The following is a 20,532-nucleotide window of genomic DNA, read 5'->3' as shown; positions in this document are numbered from 1 at the left end:
TATCCGAACCTTGCAGCTACCGCCTCCACCGACAGAGCCTGCCATCAGACTGCTGTGTTGCCGCCGCCATGTTTGTTCCTTCGCGTCGACCTCCCCCTCCAGCCCCCCCTCCCCCCCCCTTTGCCACTGGGGCGAGTGAGCCAAGCTCGCCCACCCCTACGTGTCTTCCTCTCCCTCTCTCCTTATTTTTTGCCCTCTCTTTCTTCCTCTCCTCCCTGGCATAAGGGCTTCCTCATCTTCCGAGAGACGCGCGCGGCTGCGAAAAAAACAGGGTGTCGTTCTCACTTTTTTTCCAAAACAACGTGACTCTCCTGCGACTCCTTCTCCGCCTCATTATCATCTCTTCAGCTGTCCTTCGACCATCGGCGACAACCGCCTTGGCGCGGTAGTGACACAGCCTCAACAAACCCTGCAGATGCATTCGACAGCCGCCGCGACCATCAGCATCCGCCTGGGATACCCGTGAACGAGCGCAGGCCCGCGAGAGAACATCCTTTAGAATCTTCGGAGTAGGTGCGCGTGCAGAAGGGCCACCGGGACGAGAGAAAGAAGAGAAAAAAAGGCGGATCTGTTTCGCTCGCCGGTGTGTTGTGGTCAGTGCTTCTGCCTGAAGGAAGTGCCTTTGTTTACGGCGGGCCACCGGAGGCGCCGAAGCGTCCTTGCGTGCAAAGGGGCGTCTCCCCTCTACTCCTCTTTGAGCCTTTTTTTTTATATCTCCAGCTCCTGACTGCCTTTAGCAATGGATGTCTTAATGCAGGTTGGTTTGATTCTGTGTTTAAGCATGGGGGCGGGGCACATTTCTTTTTCGGTTTCACTGTGTGTTGGTGTCAATACGAAACGGCGGATCGACGAAGTAGTCTAAAATGTGGTGTAGTAGATCATTTAGCCTTATTCGTTTCTCATTCACTCTCAATGAGTGCAGTACGGTCTCTTCCTTACATCCGTATTGCGAAAATCCTGTCAGGTCACTCAAAAGCCCTCAGTTTGTTTGCATTACAAGCATTAGAGGCCTGGCGGTCGTCTGATTGTCTTAGTTACTTGAGGCTGTGGTTTGTTGTTTTTGTTTCGAACCTAACAAGACCACATGGAAAATTTGACTGTATTAGTTGATGCTGTGGTTTATTCTTTTGGTTTAGAAACCAAATAAGACCGCATCGATAAATACAAAACATTGTATTTGAAAGTTCAGCACAATATCCATTTCCGGCCCAAACTGTGGCTGACACATTTGTTTATTGTTTACCGTGCAATGACAAAGCTCAAGGTCTTTAATGCTGCTGAAGCATAGCAGTATGTAGTTGAAATGCACGCGACACTGCAACTCCGGCTGCAATGCATTCAAACATCGCATACTTAATTACTAAATCTACGAATGGCCTGTAAGCAGGCTCAAAGCCAACGAAGGCGTTCTTGACTAGCGGATGTCTGTATCACTTTAAAATGTAGCACTTGAAAATTTACATTCTTTTTTGTTTTGTTTTTAGCCTAATCAAAGCTAAACATAACAAGATAAGGTGTGTAAAAAGCAAGCTACCAAGAGACATCTGCAACAAGCAAAACAATGTCACTTTGTCAATGCAGAAACCACAGCAAGGGTGGTTTGTGTAATGATACAGTTTGCCAGCGCTTGCACAAACAGGTGACTGCGACCGCAATAAACTCAGAATAAAAGGACACACTAGGAAGGACATCAGCCATGCAACAGGTGGCCTAAACGCGAGGCATTACAACAAAGAAACAAACATGAAAATGCGAAATAAACGTAAGTGTAGCCAAATTTTCGAGGCTCCAAATTATGTGCATAAACCGAGATTCGTCGTTATTCTGCAATTTTCCATGCCAGTGGCCACAAGGTTGCTTCTGTTGAATGAAGCGAACATAATTTGAATAGTTACACAAGTGCTTCGTGCAGGAATCGCAGAGATGAATTGTGGGTGCCAAAACTTCGAATTCGAGACATTAGAAAAACTGAAGGAATTATACGTTGCGTGGCTATACGATTTCAAATTTTAAAATATCATTAATGTATTCTATATCAATTAAATATTTGCCCCCAAATTCTTTTCGGTCATTTAACAAAAACTTGGGGGACAAGAGTGGAACGCGATAGAATTCAAGATCGCTGACTGCTTCTTAAGCTTCCCACAACTGCAGCTTATGTAACCGTAATGTTTACCGGGAAACGCTGGTGGCGAACGCTATGCACGAAGGCGAGCTTTCTGGTAGAAAACACGGCCTCTTGCGCGGGCCAATCGCGGAGGTACTGCAAAACCGCGGCAAAAAAATTACATCATTTTTCAGGTTTCTGTTTTTGTTTCGCACTTTTAATATGTCAGTCTGAGAAGATTTAACATAAAAGGCATGTGCTGTCGGTGTTTTGTTTCATGACATTTGTTTCTTGGCTGTCATTGTCAAAAATTCCGACGAATAACTTTGTCAAGAACGTAAAACAAGGTATGAGCCACTTTAGTGATAGAATGATGTGGCAATCACCATTGATTACTACAATTGATTGATTACTTGGTACTAAAGAAGACAACAGCCGCAACAACAACAATACTAACGGCCGAAAACACACCGGCATCCCGCCCAACCACAACGAGCGTGCCCATCTCGTCGCGAGGCAACTTACCCGCCGCGACGCGATCACCCAGAGGGCAGCCGCCGTTGTTGTGCGGGACCCCACCGGAGGAATTATCAACACAACCCAAATCGCGGCGGTCGGAGCTGGGGGCCACGGGGACGCCGACTGTGATATCGAGGAGTTTCCGGCCTCGTACCGAGAGGTTCTTGCACACTATAGGAAAGAACGTATGACATATCCACAACCCCACGGGCGGCTGGACAGGTCCCAGGCAGTCGACCTGAGGCGGTTGCAGACGGGCACTTTCACCAACCCCTATCACCTGCACCGCCTGTGGCCCGCGCTGCACCCGTCGCCCGGCTGCCCGTGGTGCAAGCACGAACGGGCTGATATGGCCCATATACTTTGGGAATGTCAACGCCCTGAAGAAGAAGGACCAAGAGGAAGGGGGAAGATAACAGCAGGACCTTCTGAAGCGGGGCTCCTCGCTGAGAGATGGCAAGCCGCCCTCCTCAGCGAGGCACCCGAGGACCAGGAGTGGGCCGTCCAGCGGGCCAGGGCCATTGCCGAGGATCTCGAAAGATTTTTCTCCGGCGATGGACCCCTGGCAGCCTAGCCCCGGGCACCAACAGCCTTAACCGCTGGACAAATAAAGTTTATTCCTATCCTATCCTATAACCCGCATATACCGCATGCCATATAGGAAGGCGTGACATATACATATACCTAAATATATACGGGAATTTCCGCTCACGGGAAGCCGGCGCCGGACGCCGACACCGGGTTTTCTGCCACACGGGGCCCTTCACGCTATCACGTTAAAAAAGTGACTAAAACGTCAACTCCGTAACGCCTACTTTCTGCACTTCATTGTGTTCACGAACGTTGACACCCTATGATCTCTAGCTAGCTGCCTGCCATTCCTTCGGCATCGCGGACAGTCCTATAATGTAAACAGGGTAAATACGGTCACCATCTTAGTAAGCTAGTACTATTGAAACTCGCATTATCTTCACGTTTTCTCCCCCACCTATGCATAAGGGTTAGGCGTTGCAGAGCGGGTAGGAAAGATTCGTCTGCCCGAATAACTTACACAACTACACACTCTTCGGGTAACCGAGTTTCCCGGAAGGCAAATAGCAAAACTAAACCTGGCACTTGCGATGTTTTTCGGTAACCAATGCGGGCTTTTTGTACATACACGGTGTTTCGTTTTAGCTGCACCAAATTTTTAAAAATTGCTTGTGGCAGATAGCACAATTATAATCCGGGACCTAAACTACTCGATGAGGCGGCCATTACTTCCACGAGAATTTAAATGCCCAATTGAATAAATAGCATAATTACGCTAATTAACTTTTTAAATAATTATTTTACGGCACATCTTTCAATTTACGAATTATAGCCGCTGAGTTCGCAAGGTGTATCCACTTGAAACGAATTCTCAGGACTGAACCAATGTCAAGATATTAATTTTCAAAGTGTCCGACGAAATGCATTGGTGTTCCAGTTACTTTTGTGCTTCAATGTATAAAACAGCGTTTTCTTTAAAAAGTTAACTGGAACGCCCATGCATTTCGTCGGACACTTTGAAAATTAAAATCTCGAAACTGATTCAGTCCTGAGAATTTGTTCCAAGTGAATACGACTTGCGAACTCAGCGGCTATAATTTGTAAATTGAAAGACGTGTCGTAAAATAATTAATTAAAAAGTTAATAAGTGGGATTGTGCTAATTATTCAATTTGGCGTTTTGATTTCTCCTGAAAGTAATGGCCGCCTCATCGAAAAGTTTAGATCAAGGATTGTAATTGTCCTATCTGCCACAGGCAATTTTCAAATATTTGGGGCAGCTAAAATGAAACACCCTGTATAATGAGACGCGCACAGAACTCCCGTACCAGGCTAAACGCGTGGCTGCTGCAAACACACGGCGTTTGTCTCTTTCTCTCTATTTCTCTGCATCAAAGTTCAACCAAACGTAAGTGTAGTCTTGCCTTTGATCTTTCATCTAATTGGCAAGCTCTATCCATTCCACTTGCTTTGGCGATGGTACTATTCATAGCCATGCAGAATAGATGCTCGAGTTTCAAGATATACCTTGCTTTGCACCATCTATCACTATACTTGTATATACGAGGCTCGCTCCGAAAGTAATGGGCAGTGATTTTCGTTCGCCAGTGTTAAGGCAACATTGAGCGCTTAGCAGCATGATTCTTCATGCAGTAACTCTCTGCAATCAGTCTCAGACTGGTGTCGTCATCTCCCCACGGTGGTGCAATGAACCAAACAACTGTACATAGTGATTTGTTTCGTAAGCATGCTGTTAAATTTCCCTTCAGAAAATAAGTTCGAACCGCAATCGGTCATAATTGGCATTATGGTACGTGTACTAATGCGCATTTTCCGGCAACCTGGTGCCTTAATATTGTCACAAGCGGCGATCCTGTGGTCGGTGCTTGGACGATGACGACGACGACGGGTGGTTTTCTGGTGTGCACGCGCTCTCCTGAACGATTGCGTCAGCGTTGTGCGCCTTACCCTGTAAATATATCCATTGTATATATATTCTCCCCGTAACATCTTTGGTGGAGGTGCGGGGTCATCACCTGCGGATTGGCAGGTGACTTTTAACATTGGGCAGACGGGCGCGCACTGCAGAGGTTTATAGCAGCGGTCGTCATTCTTGTGGAACACTGGGAATGTTTTCGGTCGATGTCAATGGTCGCGGCCGAGTCATCGATGGCGTTAGTTAGTTTAGTAGACTGCGGAAGCTTGGTCGGTGTGCTGAATTAATTTTCTTGTTGCGTAACGAAATTCAGCCTCCCTCAGCTCACCAGTGAACAGGCTGTGAAACGAAAATATTATTAATCTTTTGATTTATGTACATATGCTGCAAACTCGATGTAGCCGAGAAATTGCGCAGTGGGCGTAAAAATATGCGAAACCAGCACGTTATGTAAAATCAACGCAACGCAAAAAATTATCATCATGAAAAATATGCAAAACTATATGTGGTTATCCAAGGCATAACAAATTAGGAGGAACATGAAGGGCAGTGATTATTATGAAATGTAGTTAGGCATATTCCGATCAAGTATTTTGAATTCCTTACCGGACCGTCAACGGTCTATCATTTTTTTTTCTAAATTTCTACCAATCGAAGAACATTTTTGACAATTCGTAGCCGCTTTTAAACGGAACAATGTTTAAAGGAATAGTGTGCAGCGTTCGGCGAGCACTGCTATAAGTGAAGTGATCGAACTTTTTTTTTTATTTCCTGAGTTGCCACGCGGCATAATCTCAGAATTAAATTACAAGCAAGTATTGAGGGCCGTTTCATGCAGATACTGCAACAATGAGCACGTGGCTACAACGTTGGCAGACCCGTGTACCATTTCGTGCAACGAGATGGTACACGGGTACACAGTCAGGTATACCGGCTCCAGTGCCGGGTCTGGTCCACGGGACTGGTAAACGAGATAGTACCACCTCGTGCATGGTGAGCTTGCCCACGCCCTGCCTGGTGCTCTAATCTGATACCGTCGTGTTTCAATATCTCTTAGATTTATCCGAGACAAGACGGGAAGTCAGTGCTGTGAAACATTAGAGGCGGCACAGGCTACTCAATGACAGCACGTAATTTGGGTTCTATAGGTGACAGTTCTACAGGGGCGGAATGTCCAACTTTGGGAAATGATAAGAAAGCCTAGTGCGAACAAAATGAGAACTATGCAAGAAGTAATGTCACCTCGAGAATAAGATGGCCCACCTTCGCTTTCAACACTATAAACGTAATAAAACAGAAGTGTTGCTCATGACTTTCAGTGGGGCTCTTGTATACACTGCAGCTTGAAAGCTTCGCAAAGTCTCAGCCTGTGAATTTGTACTTCTACTGTTCGCCTCCGTAGGAGTGCATCGCTCGGTGGAGCTTCAAACGGAATTAGCGGCGCACAAATAATAAGTTTTCGCTACGCGAAAGCCAGGTCAAAACACTTACGATGTAGACGCTCAGTCGCATGCACGCAAACACGCACTCGCCCTTGTGCACGCTTTCTTGTGTACCTTTCTACCATGCGTCCAGCATGCTCGACCTGCAGGCCAATATAGCTTTATTGTGGTTTCCACGTTCCGCGACTTTCGGCATGGGCCCCTCAAAAAATTTATTGCGTCATTCTGTACTCCACAGTCCACGAAAAACGGCCGATAAAGTTGGACCTTGCACTTGTAGTCGACTGTTGCTTATAGGATGCTGTATATAGGCTGTGTATAGGTTGTGTATGTAGGCATTTCGGAAAACCTCCAGAGTACGAAGTTACCTCTCAGTAGAGATTGGCATTTCCGGTTTTTATTTTTGAATATTGCTTATGGTATTTCGGTAGTTATTTACTCGAATCTTTACCTGTTTATTTGTTGGTAAGTTTCTTCATAAGCAGTGCAGAAGACTGTTTGCGGAGGTGCGGTTATGATACATGAAAACGAGATATGCCATGACCATAAAAGTAAGCATATCTTTTTAAACATGCATCATCAAGCATTGGAAGCGGCGACGAGTACATACGCCCAATCATACTATTAATAACTTCAAAACACACGCAAGGAAACACATTTACAGGCCCTCTGCGAGGCGCCTGTAACCATTTTCTGTGTGCGATTATTCATCTCTCGATTATTATCAGTGAGCTCTTCGAATATCGGCGATCTGTGAATATTTTGTGCCTGAACCTAAAAACTTTTTTATTTTCAGGCAATTTGCCTTATAATCACAGACACTTTAATTTTAGCAAGCATAGATCTACTTTTCATGACTCAGTTAATTGGAGCAAGTAATGACGCTAAGCTAAATACATTGTGTTTGCATGGGCTAAAGTTTGCATAAATACAGATCTATGTTTTCCGCTGCTTTTTGTTCCACGTACCATTCTAGTCTCGAATATTGACATTTCTCTGGTGAAAACGAATCTGAGGAAATAAATTCGGCGTAGAGTATTTGACATTCTTTTACGTTTAACTGTGAACGCGGTACCCTGCCTTTGTCTGAAGGCTATTTGTGTTCTTACGATGAGAAGGGACATACGCCTAACCGCAAAACAGAGAAAAGAAAAACAGAGCAAGAAAAAGACAGAGAAACGAAAAGGCAGGCCTCGTTGCAGGTAGTGTATTGTATTGTCCCTCTAACCGAAGACGCTGTGGTTACTTCTGTGCAACAACGTCGATTACATAAATTCCAGAATAAATCGGAAAATCGAGAGAAAATTCAACTTCGCGCCGAATTCCGTGGGCCGAAACATTTTGCAGTAGGCTGTACCTATATGTGCTATCCTGATGAAAGTACGACCGCTTGCAAATTCCGCATCATTGACCAAATTATTTTCTCTTCGGCGCAGGGAAGCATCTTCGAGCAGCGAACGAGCGAGTTCTCGAAAACGATAGGGCGGCGGATACAAGTGTTCAGCTCCGGGGGCGGGATGTTCTCATCACACAACAAGTAAGTGCCCCGCGGACGCCTCCAGGAATCGTGGGGCGCATGAGGCGATCGTCGCCCGTTGACCGCGGCACCGTTCCTTGTCGACAAGCACGCTCTGCAGGCGCGAGGCATGTGTTTTTGTCTGCGTGCATGCTGTAGTAATCAACGAGTGTGCCTCAACCAGTGTGCATCACGGTTACCCGTTTTCTTTCAGTTGCATGCACGCGTGGCCTAAGTTGCTCCATCCAGAAAAGTTCAACTCAAAGACTGATCTCTGCCATCAAAACAACTATAGGACGCTACAACGCTCTGTTAGAGGTTTTTTAACTTATGATACTTGTTCGAAGGTTTCGTTAGAGTGGCTGCCAACGCTAACGGCTTCGTCGTCCTCAAGTTTTCTCAAGTTCTCAGAAAGCCGTTCGCTCACGATGTTGCACGTATTTATTTGAGATGTATTGTTGAAAAGTCGTACCCGTTCTCCACGACGCATAAATTCGCCGCTCTGAAATGCTGAAACTAAAGCACGGGAGCGTCGCCGAGATGAGGGAAAGGGCAACGCCATGGGAAGCATGAAGTTGACAGAGCGCAGCCGTCTTCCAAACGGTTTCGGTTAGCCGTCACACACAGCTGCCTGCGCTACTCCTACTTAAAGGGAACATAACCTCTGGAACATACAATTTTGACGCGATTTTCGTATGGACCGTCGGAACAAACAAATTGAAACGTCATGTTCTTCACTGGCGACCATGATAAATGCGTCGGCAATCGCTCTTGTTCCTGTACAAAGTCGCCTGCGTGCGATCGTTTCACGCGGCGCTTGAAAACGCCAGAAATGTTTGAACGGAGTTGTTTAGACAGCACTGGTTGCGTTTACAATTCCCATCTTCTTATTTACCTGTACGTAATAATTCAAAGTGGACCACAACATTAAATAGTTATTTTTTTTTGAAGTATACTGATTTAATGCTGTAATTAGACTCTTAGGTCCTTTCGAAAAACTCTTTCGGTAGCTTAAACTTTTTTTCTCCGACCACCATATTTCTCGCGTAGCTTTCTCTCTTCAGTCTCGATCAATGCTAAATTCCACGGCTTTTAAGTGTGGTACACTATCCTCTTAGCTGTCTTCAGCGTAACTGCAATCAGGGCACTTGAAGAAGTGTAGAGAACAGGACAATAGAAAGTAGTGAGAAGACACTTCATAGGCTCATCATATCGTCGTTTATTGCAGCACTCGCGTGAAGTATACAGCAATGAAAAGACGCTTTAAGCGTGATAAGACAAACAATCGACGGTGACAGAGCGCACCACCACTTGACAAGAATTGCGAGCAGAAAATAAGCTGACCGCGTGGCAGAAAAAAAGTTTTATCGGGATAAGATCAGCTTACTGGGGCCGATATATGCATATGCATTAGGAGAAAAAAGAAACAGATCAAGATAAAAGTCTAAACATGTGATAAATAGTACCATTGTCTGTAAACACAAAGTGTGCAAGTGCCACTTCAGTGAGGTATCTTATCTCTTCGTCACTGTCGTTGACGAAAAAAAAAATGCGGACATACGCTGCTTGGTTACGCAGGTTACGTAATAGTGTACTCTCGTTTATCTGATGAACAATGGACACCATCCGCACCTCGTACGCCCGCTATTAGTGATATTAACAAACTGCGCAGACACTGCTGACTAAATTATGATAATAAATATATCGCAAGCAACGCGTACCTGCGCTATCTTCAATATATATTACGAGAATGTATGTGGAATATGTCAGCACGCCATCCGTAAGCCTACATGACAGAGATTCGAAATCGCACAAACTGGCATGCATCCACTTGTAGTCAATCTATCACCATACTTAGTCCTCGTTTTCTTTCTCATTTTTTCTTATTTTTTTTAGCTGTTGTTTTTTGTGGCTGCTGTTGCCACATGTTTACAAATATTTTTGGTGCTTTTTGAGCACTACTCTTTTTCCCTTTTTTGTGTGTGTGACAGCAAGATCCGCTCTTCTATACTGATACTCCTTGTCGGGTTGTGTTGGGCACCTCTGGCTCTTCGATTACATGTTGTTTTGTTTTGCCTACATTCTGTATTCGCACCTGTACTTTTCACACAGCCTTCAACAAATGATCAAGTTGAGCGCTATGTCTTTAATTCCGGTGTCACACGGTGCACTTTCGGTCGCGATGGAGTCCGATAGGGATCGAATTCCTCGACCGTGATTAGATCCTTTCCGCAGCTTGCGCACAGGAGCCCATCGCGATCAACGAATTTGATCCCGATCGGGCTTGTTCACGATCAAAGGTACACCGTGTGACACCCGTATAACTTATTTGTGTTCTCCAGTTTCCTGCGCTGTTACAAAATGTCAAATGCTTTGAAATAAACTATCTGAATTTTCTACGATTCCACATGGTATACGAGCGTATGCGCGTTTTTCTTCCTGTAGGAAACTGTTGATGCGAACAACATTTTATTTCACGTTCTGTATTTTTCTGCTGGTTATTATAATGATGTCATTGGGTCGCCGCCATTTTCGGCTACAATGTGAAATGCCAAATCACTTGTCTTTTTCTTTTTTTGAAGTGGAGGGGGTGCTTTTGTTTACAGAGTGGTTTGGCTGGACGAAAACTGACAACCAGTATGATCTCGCAAGTTGATGGTTGCACGCTTAGAGCAGATTACGCGGTCTTAAATCTGCCGCGCCGCAACAGTGCTGTGACACCACGTTGATGTCGATTTCACTGAATACGACAGTTTTGCAAACCCTGTGCTTTTATCATAATAATTGCTGTGCTATCGTGTGCGTTGCGGTTCAAGATGAGTGAATAAGCAAGAAGAAAATGAAACGCAATTAAAGTTTCAGCGTTTGTACCAGTACGTCTACTTTATGTCGTTTCATTACTTGATATGGCATGAGCGAACAGTGCATTTGACAATTGTAGACTTAAGCATGACCAGTGTAGTGGTTCGCTATATATCGCTTTTATTTTATCTTAATTTTTTATCTTTACATGTTTATCATTACACTAGTGCTTTACTCAAGTCACTGTCTGATTGTTGAGGCAATTTGCGGGTTGTAAACATAGCTACCCAACACCGTTGCTACTTACCCTCTGTCTTATTATACTCCATCTCATTGCAAACTTCATTAAGTGGTAGCTTGGCGCTGAGATTGCATACTGTATACTGCTCAACCGAATTTTTTTTAACTTTGGTAAATATTAACGCACGCTTTTGCTGAGCGGATCTGCACCGTATCTTTTTCTGCGTATAGATACGTAGTCGAACTCAACGTGGTGGGTGGCACGATAAAAAGGAGTAAATAAGAGAAAGGCAGAAGGCAGGGAGGTTAACCAGAATAACGTCCGGTTGGCTACCCTACACCGGGGGAATGGGAAGAGGGAACACAAAGATGACAGGGAGAGAGAGGAGGGAAGGAAAGAAGAGAAATGAGCGGTTAGTTCGCTGACGCGTGTGTTAGTGCACTAATAGTCACAGACGTTGACACAAGCCCGTCGTCCTCAAGAAGCACAAAAGTGCCTTCACCGCTTTATATGGTGGCACGATAAGAAAGCTGACTTACTAACAGCGTTGCGTTCAGGATGACAGCTGCCAGCGTTTCAGGTAAAGTACGAGCAGGCTCTACTGGCAGAAGAAACAGTTTCTCTCTCTAAACTTCCTCTTCAGTTTGTCAAATCACCTGTGACTAGTTGCAACAATACGCAGCGATTAATCACCGCTTTCCAACAACAACCGATGATCCGTTGCACATCTCCACTAGACATGCGTCCAATCCATCGGCGGCGAGAGAACAGGTCTGTGCCTAAACAAAGGCGGCGACCGAAGCGGAGCCGGACGTGTCTAAACGGAGCTTCTATAAATTGCGGCAGTAAAAGTTTATCTGCGGGACTCCAAAATAGCGCCTTCTGACACGAGGAGGCTCGCCTGCTTGTCTCTTTCGGTTCTTGCTCCTGTCTTCGTAGTCTTCTTTTTTTTCAGCTTCTTTCGACACGAACTCGCGAAGATGCAAACACTAGGCACCTCTCAGCGCAAACAGCAGCCAAGAAACCTGTTTTACGAGATCGGATTGCGTACGCACCACCTGCTTCTTTCGTATGACGTGTCCGGCTCCGGTGGGCCTTTTATACCCCCGTCAAGCAGTCGGCCACTTTCAGTGCCCTATTAAAAGTCGATTGTCGCAGAAATTGCGAGAGAAATGAAAGCGTACCACTCTTACAGACAATCCGATTCGATGCTCACTGAGCAGTTGGCCCACACGGCGCGAAAAATGTTGCTACAGTCGCGCGGGAAAAGACATGTACTTTACGAGCGCTCTTCTAGCAGCATAAAACGCGTCGTTAAAATAAAAATTAAGGACAGAACTTGGCAGCAGTGTACACAGATCTAGCGAGACATAGGCTTCTGCTTATTGTGCAACGTTATTCTGCAACGCAAGCATTCGCAGCTCGTCAAGAGACTAAGAGACAATTTACAGACGCTCGTTTAGTCAGGCCAGCATTACTCCAGTTGAAATCAGCCATGTTGAAGTGTTGCGAAAAATCCATGTGGGCTTCTTAATTTTTTTCTTCAGTGCCCACCACGGTGTCTTGGTGGCTGGGGCGTTCTGCTGTTAAGCACAAGGTCGCGAGTTTGATCCCCTGCAGCGGTGGCAGCATTCAATGAGGGCTAAATGCAAAAACGTTCGCGTTCTCAGATGCGAGCTCCAGTTGAAGAACCTTCAGGTCAGAGTCAAGATTAATCCTCAGCCTTCGCAGTACGGCGTGCCTCATAATGTAGTCCGCAGACTCGGCTGCTCCTATATCTCTGAATACATGGGAACAGAGAAGTAATTTTTCTCAGCAACCACTGCGCCTATTTTGTAGAGGTTTGTTGCACTTAAAAGGAAACGTTGAAGTATAGTAACTATGCGTAGCAGATTTTCTATTTATGCCATATATTGATTTATAAAAACTCTTGAAATGGTAAATTTTGAAAACTATAGTGTCAAGTTTATGAATCTGTAACTTAGCAATAAAAAACGGTATCACAATCGTGCAAATAGCACCTAATAATATATCCACAGAAGGAGTTTCCTTAGGTGCTTTTGATATTACTTCTGATAGCGCAAAAGGGGACGAATGACGGAACATATAGAATACAAGGCAGGCGCATTTTTTTATTGCGAGACGTACACTGTTTATGCAGGTAATAGCCCCCTGAAAAAGAAAGGAAAGCTGAATAAAAGAAAGTCAGACAGGTTATCGCCATAGATCATGTCCACACATATGTATAAAAACATATACATCATGTAAGGGCGGCTTGTGCATACTCGAGAAACCGTACACAGCTCCTTATTTGTTAGCGAGTAAGGAGCTTTTATTCTTTGTTCCGTTTTTGTTCCGCCCTTCGTCCCCTTTTGTGCTATCCGAAGTTACGCATTTGTACCAACTAGCCCGACCGCAGTGCTTTTGATATTATTGCGATAGCAATTATATGGACACTTCAACCGGATTTCTGCCGTCGGCGTCGCCGTCGCAGTGAGGTTCCGTATAGATAAAATTTTCGCCGCGCGCCGTATGCCCGAGCGGAAGCGTGCCGCGACGCGCGCTATCACGGAGAGCGAACGCACTCAATCTCCCACGCGCGAGCAAGGAAGCGGAAAGCCAGAGCCGGAGGGAGCGGGGGGGGGGGGGGGGGGGGGGGGGGGGCGCACTTTTACTCTGCCAACAACCGCGCTCGTCGCTCGCCCGCACCGTCTCTTATCTCCACACGGCTCTGGCCTTTGTATGCGCTGTGCATTCGCCGCTCAGTTTCCGTTGAAGCGATAGACCGCACGTACCTTCGCCCGGCTGCGGCGTATGCGCTTGCTGCCAGCGTTTTGACAGTCGTCTGCAGTCATTCAGTGTGATCTATTCATGTTTGTTTGTGCGCGCTCACACCACGCTTGTTCATTCAGTTAGTAATAGTCGGGCCAATTTTCCAACGCACGCTACACATGCAATGCTGCCCGGATCGGCAGTGCAGCGCTACAGGTGTGTCCCTTCGCACGCGCTGCCCACGGGAAGCGCTTCTCATCAACACTACCGTTTCACACGCGCCTTCTCGTGGTCATCGAGTCTCTCTTCATGTCGGTCTACTTACGCCGCAGCACACCTGCTTACTTAATCAGCTCACGTTTACTACAATTCATATTGCTACCAAAGGCGCTCACCTTACTTCGTATGACATTGCTGTGTTGCTATCGCATTCATTGCTTTGCCCTTAGGGCCGAAACGGACATTTTTTTATTAGACGCTGTTAGGTGATTAAACAGACGCTTTAAAAGACGCACTCACGGTGCGCTTTGTGTTCATGTGCATTCGTGCATGTGCATTCGCGTTTAAAGGCGATAGCGATGATTTTGAACAGCGATGAATTTGATAGCAGTTCACACATCCCAGTGCCCGGATCGAATCCTGCATCGGAAAAAGATTGTTTTGTCGCAATTTCTTCTGCCAAAACGTATGTTGATTGTTATTGATACCTGCGAATAGACGCCATGAAATATCGATGAAGGAACAACAGCAGCTGCCGCTATAAACATTTTAATGAAAAATAATTATTGCACGTCTTTGATAACTTTGACTGCAAGCGTTCTCGATGCCAAAAGAGCTTTATAATAGTGTTACAGGAGCACCGCGTCGGTGGCTTAGTGGGTATGACGTTCCTTGACTAAACGCAACTTTCGAATTCACACACTAGTTTCGAACACAAGTTTCGAACACAAGTGTTCGAATCCCGGCCGCGGTGGCCGAATTCCGATGCAGAATGCAAGAATGCTTGCGTATCGTGCATTGGGTGCACAACAAAGAACCGCAGGTTGTCAAAATTAATACGGATTACGTGTATACTACTACGGCATCTCGTAAAGCCCGTAAGTTGGCTTGGGACGTTATACCCGTAATTTATCATGTTGGTTTTTCTTAGATTTTTTTTTTTTGTAGGGAATCTTAACGCATCGAACCCGCCGCGATAACTAAGTGGTTACGGCATTGCGCTGCTGTGCTCGACGTCGCGGGTTCGATCCCTGCAGCGGCGAGAGCATTCCAATAGCGGTAGAATGCAGCCAACACTCGTTTACCGTGTATTAGGTGCAGGGTAACGAACCCTTGGTGCCACAAATTTATCCGCAGTTCCCCACTGTATCGTCTTATAATCGAAATATAGTTATTCCTTCATCTTTATTATTATTATTATTATTATTATTATTATTATTATTATTATTATTATTATTATTATTATTATTATTATTATTATTATTATTATTATTATTATTATTATTATTGTATGGAGAGTTTGTCACTGCTTTGGAAAAGAACGTAAAAGTCTGAAATGGCTGGACGGCCCGATTTAAGCAGGTCGTGTTCGCCATTTTCAGATCTGGGACCATATTTTGTAACGTCTCTCTTTTCATTTCTATTCTATTTACCCTTTGTCAGAGACTCGTAAGAAGCCTAGATTCCGTTATCTCTGGCCAAACGTATGATCAGAAGTAAATAGAACCAGCAGAAAAGAATCTTTTGCAAAGTAATTCTTCGGGTTCCCCTGCCCAGGTGATGCCGTGTATTGTTCACTTTTCTTTCCACCTCGGGGTGAAGCTATAATATAACTTGGCGCCGACAATACCTTCTTACAGCTGCAGCTCCTCGGGGGGAGCAAGGACGTTGCCAACGAATGCTCGTAAGACACGAACTGGGTCGCCTAGCTAAATCACCATCTGAAGGCGTACGAATGAAATGCGGCGGTCAGGTTGCGGTCATCACTAATGCACAAGTGCTGGACTGCCTACAAACAATGAAGGCATTAAGAGGCCGCTACACGATCCGGTCCTGCGAGCAGAGTCCAAGGACGGGCCGGGGGCGTAATGTTCGTGCGCCGCCACGTAGCATGTAAGTGGGATACCTTGTGGCGCACCTACAGATTCTTCCAGTAAGTTCTCCGAGCCCCGAGCCTAAATCTAAGCTCATCTTAAGCTGAATTCTTATGCTTAAGCATCGAATAAAAAGCGCAAACCTAACGAAGGAATGGAGCCCAGCCAGAAGGTAATAATTTTACTGAACCTCTACGCCATCTCCTAATACCAGCTACTTTCATACTCACATTGAGGTATGATAGTTTTCGAAGTGTTGTATACTGTTACGAAGTGCACTGAGTGACGCATAACAATACATAACCTCCATTTGATTTCCTTAATGCGCCCTCTAGGACCATTTTCGTGTTTACAAACAATACTCCGGGAGATTGCCCTCCGCATATTCCGGTGGAATCACTCGCCTGCCAAGGGAGCCTTCACTTGGCGCGCTAAGTTACTTGCTAAGTTTAGCAGGTACGAAAACAAATCACAGGTGAAACAACTGTCGGTCGTGGCAGTAGGTCTCGCCAGCTGCTACTAGCGCGTTGCAGCTAATTTAGCTCAGTCTCTATTCTGGTATAGCACATACCATACCAAAATAACGAGTGTGACATAAGATGCAGAAAGGCAGCGGCATGAATTAGCGATCCTAAGAAAGTAAATGATACTGTCGCGTAGGTGCGACGGCGTACAGGCAGGTAGACAACCGACTTTTTAAAACATCCTTCATGAACTTCGTGCCCTCTAAACAAAAGTGCAACTGGGCGGCGGCGGTAGCAGCAAGCGCTGGCGGCGGTCGTCGAATCGAATGACGCCACATGACGGCTATTGCGGCTGGCCGATTTAACACATGCGTCATCGAATCTTCCAGATGCGGTCCCACGGTGAATTCCAGAATAAGCCACAGACTATCTGTCAAGGCGCTTACATGAGCCTGGCAGAAGCGGATCGAGTCTGCTTGTCGGGCTGGAATCGGCCTGTCGAGTTCAAGAAAACACCATTGGGTCGCGTTGAGCCCGACCCATTTGTGTCGCGTATGTATAAATGCGGGCGGGTCGGACTACAGCCATTGCTTACTCCTGCGCTGGACCTCTGTGACATCAGCGTCCTTGTGTGCCGGCGGTGGGAATGGTATCATGACATGGCAACGACAATCACCGTGCAGTGCAACCTTAACCATGTGACGATAAGAGCTGTTGCGGACATCTGCGGGAACCAGAAGCCCCGTTCGAACGCTCTGGTGTCTTGTCTCAGCACTGCGTGCCGCCGTTGTCTATAGACCAGTCGGAAACGAGTTCGCATAAATTCGGTCACGCTGGGCTCTGTCAGCCCGATTTCTGACTCGCCACGGTCGTGTCAGGTTCGTGTAAACGTAGCGCATGGGTGCGCCTACGAACTATAAGACGATCTCGTCTTCTTGGAAAGGACGACGACGTTCAAGAATCATACGTTATATCACGAACGCGTTCTCGCGCATCGGCAGAAGCGTGATGACAAAGGCTCGCGGCGAAAGCAATTGATTGAGAGTGTGAATGAAACTGATGCGGACAATACGAAAAAAATTGACTCGCCATCCCAGCCTTTCGAAAGTGAATGTCCAGCGACGCTGTTGAAAACCACCACTACAACTGCTGAGGGGGGTATGCAATACTTAATTGCTTTAGAGTAATGGTAGCAATGGTAATTTATGGTAATGGGAGTAATGGAAATTTTGACAGCACGCCCCCGCCCATAGCAGTGCTGCAACAACAATGAAATCAGTTGCTAGGCTGGTTCTTTTATATACGAAAGGCTAGTGACGTCACTCCCCATGTCGCAAGCTGCCATCGATGCGGCAGCTTCCGCAACAGTAATATTTACCGGGAAAGTATGCGTGGTGCGCTACGTGATTCGCATTGTTATCAGAAGCGCGTTAGAAGCGCCGGTTCGGATGCTTGTTTTGTGCTTGTTGTTTATTGACACGTATCCTGTTCTGTCTGTTGTATACGTGATTTCAAAGAATGCATGCACTTTTCGCTTCACTTTGCTGAGTGTTTGAAGCCTGCTTCGCCTCCTGCCGCGGGTCGGCCTGGTATGGCACAACCTCCGGGATCGGCTCACATATTTGCCTACTGAAGCCGGAGACAGAAAATGCCGACCAACTAGAGGCTAACCGCTTCGCTGTAATAAAGTAGGGTTGGGCATGTCATGTAATTCGTAGAGCAGATAACGAGAGGTGTTGTCTATTATGGTTGCAGAATAAGTTCCCAGGGAAGGAAAAGCATTGCTTGCTTGGCAGACAACTGTGTACATGGTGGTGAGATTGGCAAACTTGCGGTTGTCAGCTTTGTTTAAAGACACGAGACAGGAATAAGCATATATCATCGTTTAAAGTTCGGCAAAGTGTTAGCAGGTGAACCAACTGGTTTGTGTGAAGTGTGCAATTGTGTGTAACGCAAGCGTGTGCGCGACGACAGCAGGGCGGCGATTTTTTCGTGATGTCTTCCGCTCAATTTTATGATATTCTTATCATCCACCGTTCATATCCGGCTGATCCCATTGCTTAACACGGTCGCGGCTCAGCAAGACTGCAGCGGCGACGATACTCCGATGGCGACGGGATGACGACTGACTCTTTTACAGCGAAAGCTGTATATGGCAAGGCGAAACGAAAAACCGTTCGTCCTATGTTTCGCTAAACGTCTCCATTGGCTGCGCCGTGAGTTACGTCGTTCTCTACATCGCACCCAAGCGCGCGCGCCATTGGCAGCGCCGTTGATGACGTCGTTAGCGAATGTGTTCCCGCCATCGCCACGTTGACGCTGCTCTGCCCGCAACGCCGTCTCCTCGGCTCGCCGTTGTCGCATGCGTTCGATATCTCGAGTTATCGGCGTCGTGGTTAGCAGCATCCGCCCGCCATTGGCGCTTGCGTTTCACTAGAATCACAAACATGTCACGAATAATTGAGAAACGCTTCAATACAGCGTCGGGATTAACCTACTGCTAAAACCGGGGCCGCACGTTTGATTAACCATCGGTACGGAGTGCTTGGGCGGTGTATTTTTTACTCCGGCGGGGGTAGTCTACATCATGAACTGTCACGACCTGACCGGTTCAGGAGGCGGTACGCAGCGCCTATGTAGCGTTACTTGCTATGCGAAGAAAGGACTAGGAAATGATGGGCCGATCGCCAAGGCGGAGCGCTGTTTAACACGCGGTGTATCAAAGCGCTGTCTACCACGAGGGAAGAACGGGAGAAGTGGCAAGGCCTCGCCTTTAGAACAAACTCGTTTCTATGCGACGGGATACACGCAAAATACAATGATGAGTCTGTGGCCGAATAAAAACGCGCGCGTGCGTGTTGTCACTCGTGCTAGTCAACGTAACGCAATCGCTAATCATCTCAAAGAGAAGTTTCCGTTGGCACGAGAGAAGTATGCGCGCTACTGTGGCCTAATTACCAGAGCTTTACAGCATATAGCGAGAACGCCTGACAGCTAGCTTCTATAATATGTAGACGTAAATATTAAAGTTATTCGCGGACTTTCCCGGACTTTGTTTAAGGTGCACATGGCTTCTTCTGGATGCTGCTGTCTTGCGGAATCGCTCACACACAGGACAGCACTCGTACAGAGGTCAACACATTTCTCTAGAACTCACTCCTGAGGGCCAAACCAGCCACCAAAGCTTAAGCCGACCACCAGGTTGAATGCAATCAATTGAAACTACACGTAGTCACGCAACCTCACATACAGCCGATTTTGTGCCATATGTCATCTTCAGATATCACCAGTACAGTCCTGAGAACGCAATTCGCGCGTTCTAGAGAAGTCGGCTTACATGTTGCCCCACCTGCATACAACCCCTAAATATGTGCTGGTTGCCGGCTCTGTTCTCTACGGAACTACACAGGAAAACAATAGTTTCTTAAATATCGTCACTGCAACAAATATCCGTGATCCATGGTATAATCTTTTTTTATTGAAGCAGAGCTTTCCATGCCTTCTTTCTTGGGGCTTGGCGCGTCTTTTCAGTCGGTTTTCTCGAGTGAAGTGGGCGGACAGTATAGTGCAAAAGTAAATTGCAGTGTATCCAGGATTCGCCAATGGTATATTGCACTATCTCCAGGATCGGCCAATATTAGAGTGCAATCTACTCCAGGATCGGCCGATAGTTAATCTCAATATCTCCAGGACCGGCCGACAGTACATTGCACAATCTTCAGGGTCGGCAGATAGCATTATCTCCATAGCATATTGCACTATCTCCAGCATTGGTCAATAGTATAGCGCGATTTACTCCAGGGTCTGCTGATAGAATATTTCACTATCTTCAGGATTGACCACTATCTCCAGGATCGGCCGACAGTACAGTGCACTTTCTCCAGGATTGGTCGATAGTATAGTGCGCTGTACTGCAGGATCGGCCGATAGTGTATTGCATTACCTCCAAGATTGGCCGATAGTATGGTGCAGTAGTAAATCGCACTATTTCCAGGATTGGTACACTTTACTTGGCCGGCCGACTCTGGATAGAGTGTCTTATCGAAGTGGGACGATCCCGGGGACAGTCGCGTAGTGGGGGTCTCCGCGTCTTGCTGTCTTGCCCACCAG

The 20,532-nt window shown here is 46.3% G+C and overlaps 1 protein-coding gene across 1 annotated transcript in view; it reads left to right on the top strand.

Annotated features, from left to right (window-relative positions):
• Nucleotides 1-282: 282 nt before the first annotated feature.
• The window catches only part of LOC119455904 (tropomodulin-like), a 148,275-nt gene continuing 128,025 nt past the window's right edge, over nucleotides 283-20,532 (top strand). Inside the window, exons 1-2 of the mRNA XM_037717438.2 lie at nucleotides 283-757; nucleotides 7,971-8,071. Coding sequence (XP_037573366.1) covers nucleotides 740-757; nucleotides 7,971-8,071 — 119 coding nt within the window. The 5' untranslated portion in view covers nucleotides 283-739. The remainder of the gene's footprint in view (nucleotides 758-7,970; nucleotides 8,072-20,532) is intronic.

Source organism: Dermacentor silvarum, chromosome 6 (genome assembly GCF_013339745.2).
Source record: "Dermacentor silvarum isolate Dsil-2018 chromosome 6, BIME_Dsil_1.4, whole genome shotgun sequence".
Taxonomy (NCBI): domain Eukaryota; kingdom Metazoa; phylum Arthropoda; class Arachnida; order Ixodida; family Ixodidae; genus Dermacentor; species Dermacentor silvarum.
This window is presented reverse-complemented; position numbering and strand designations above follow the sequence as displayed.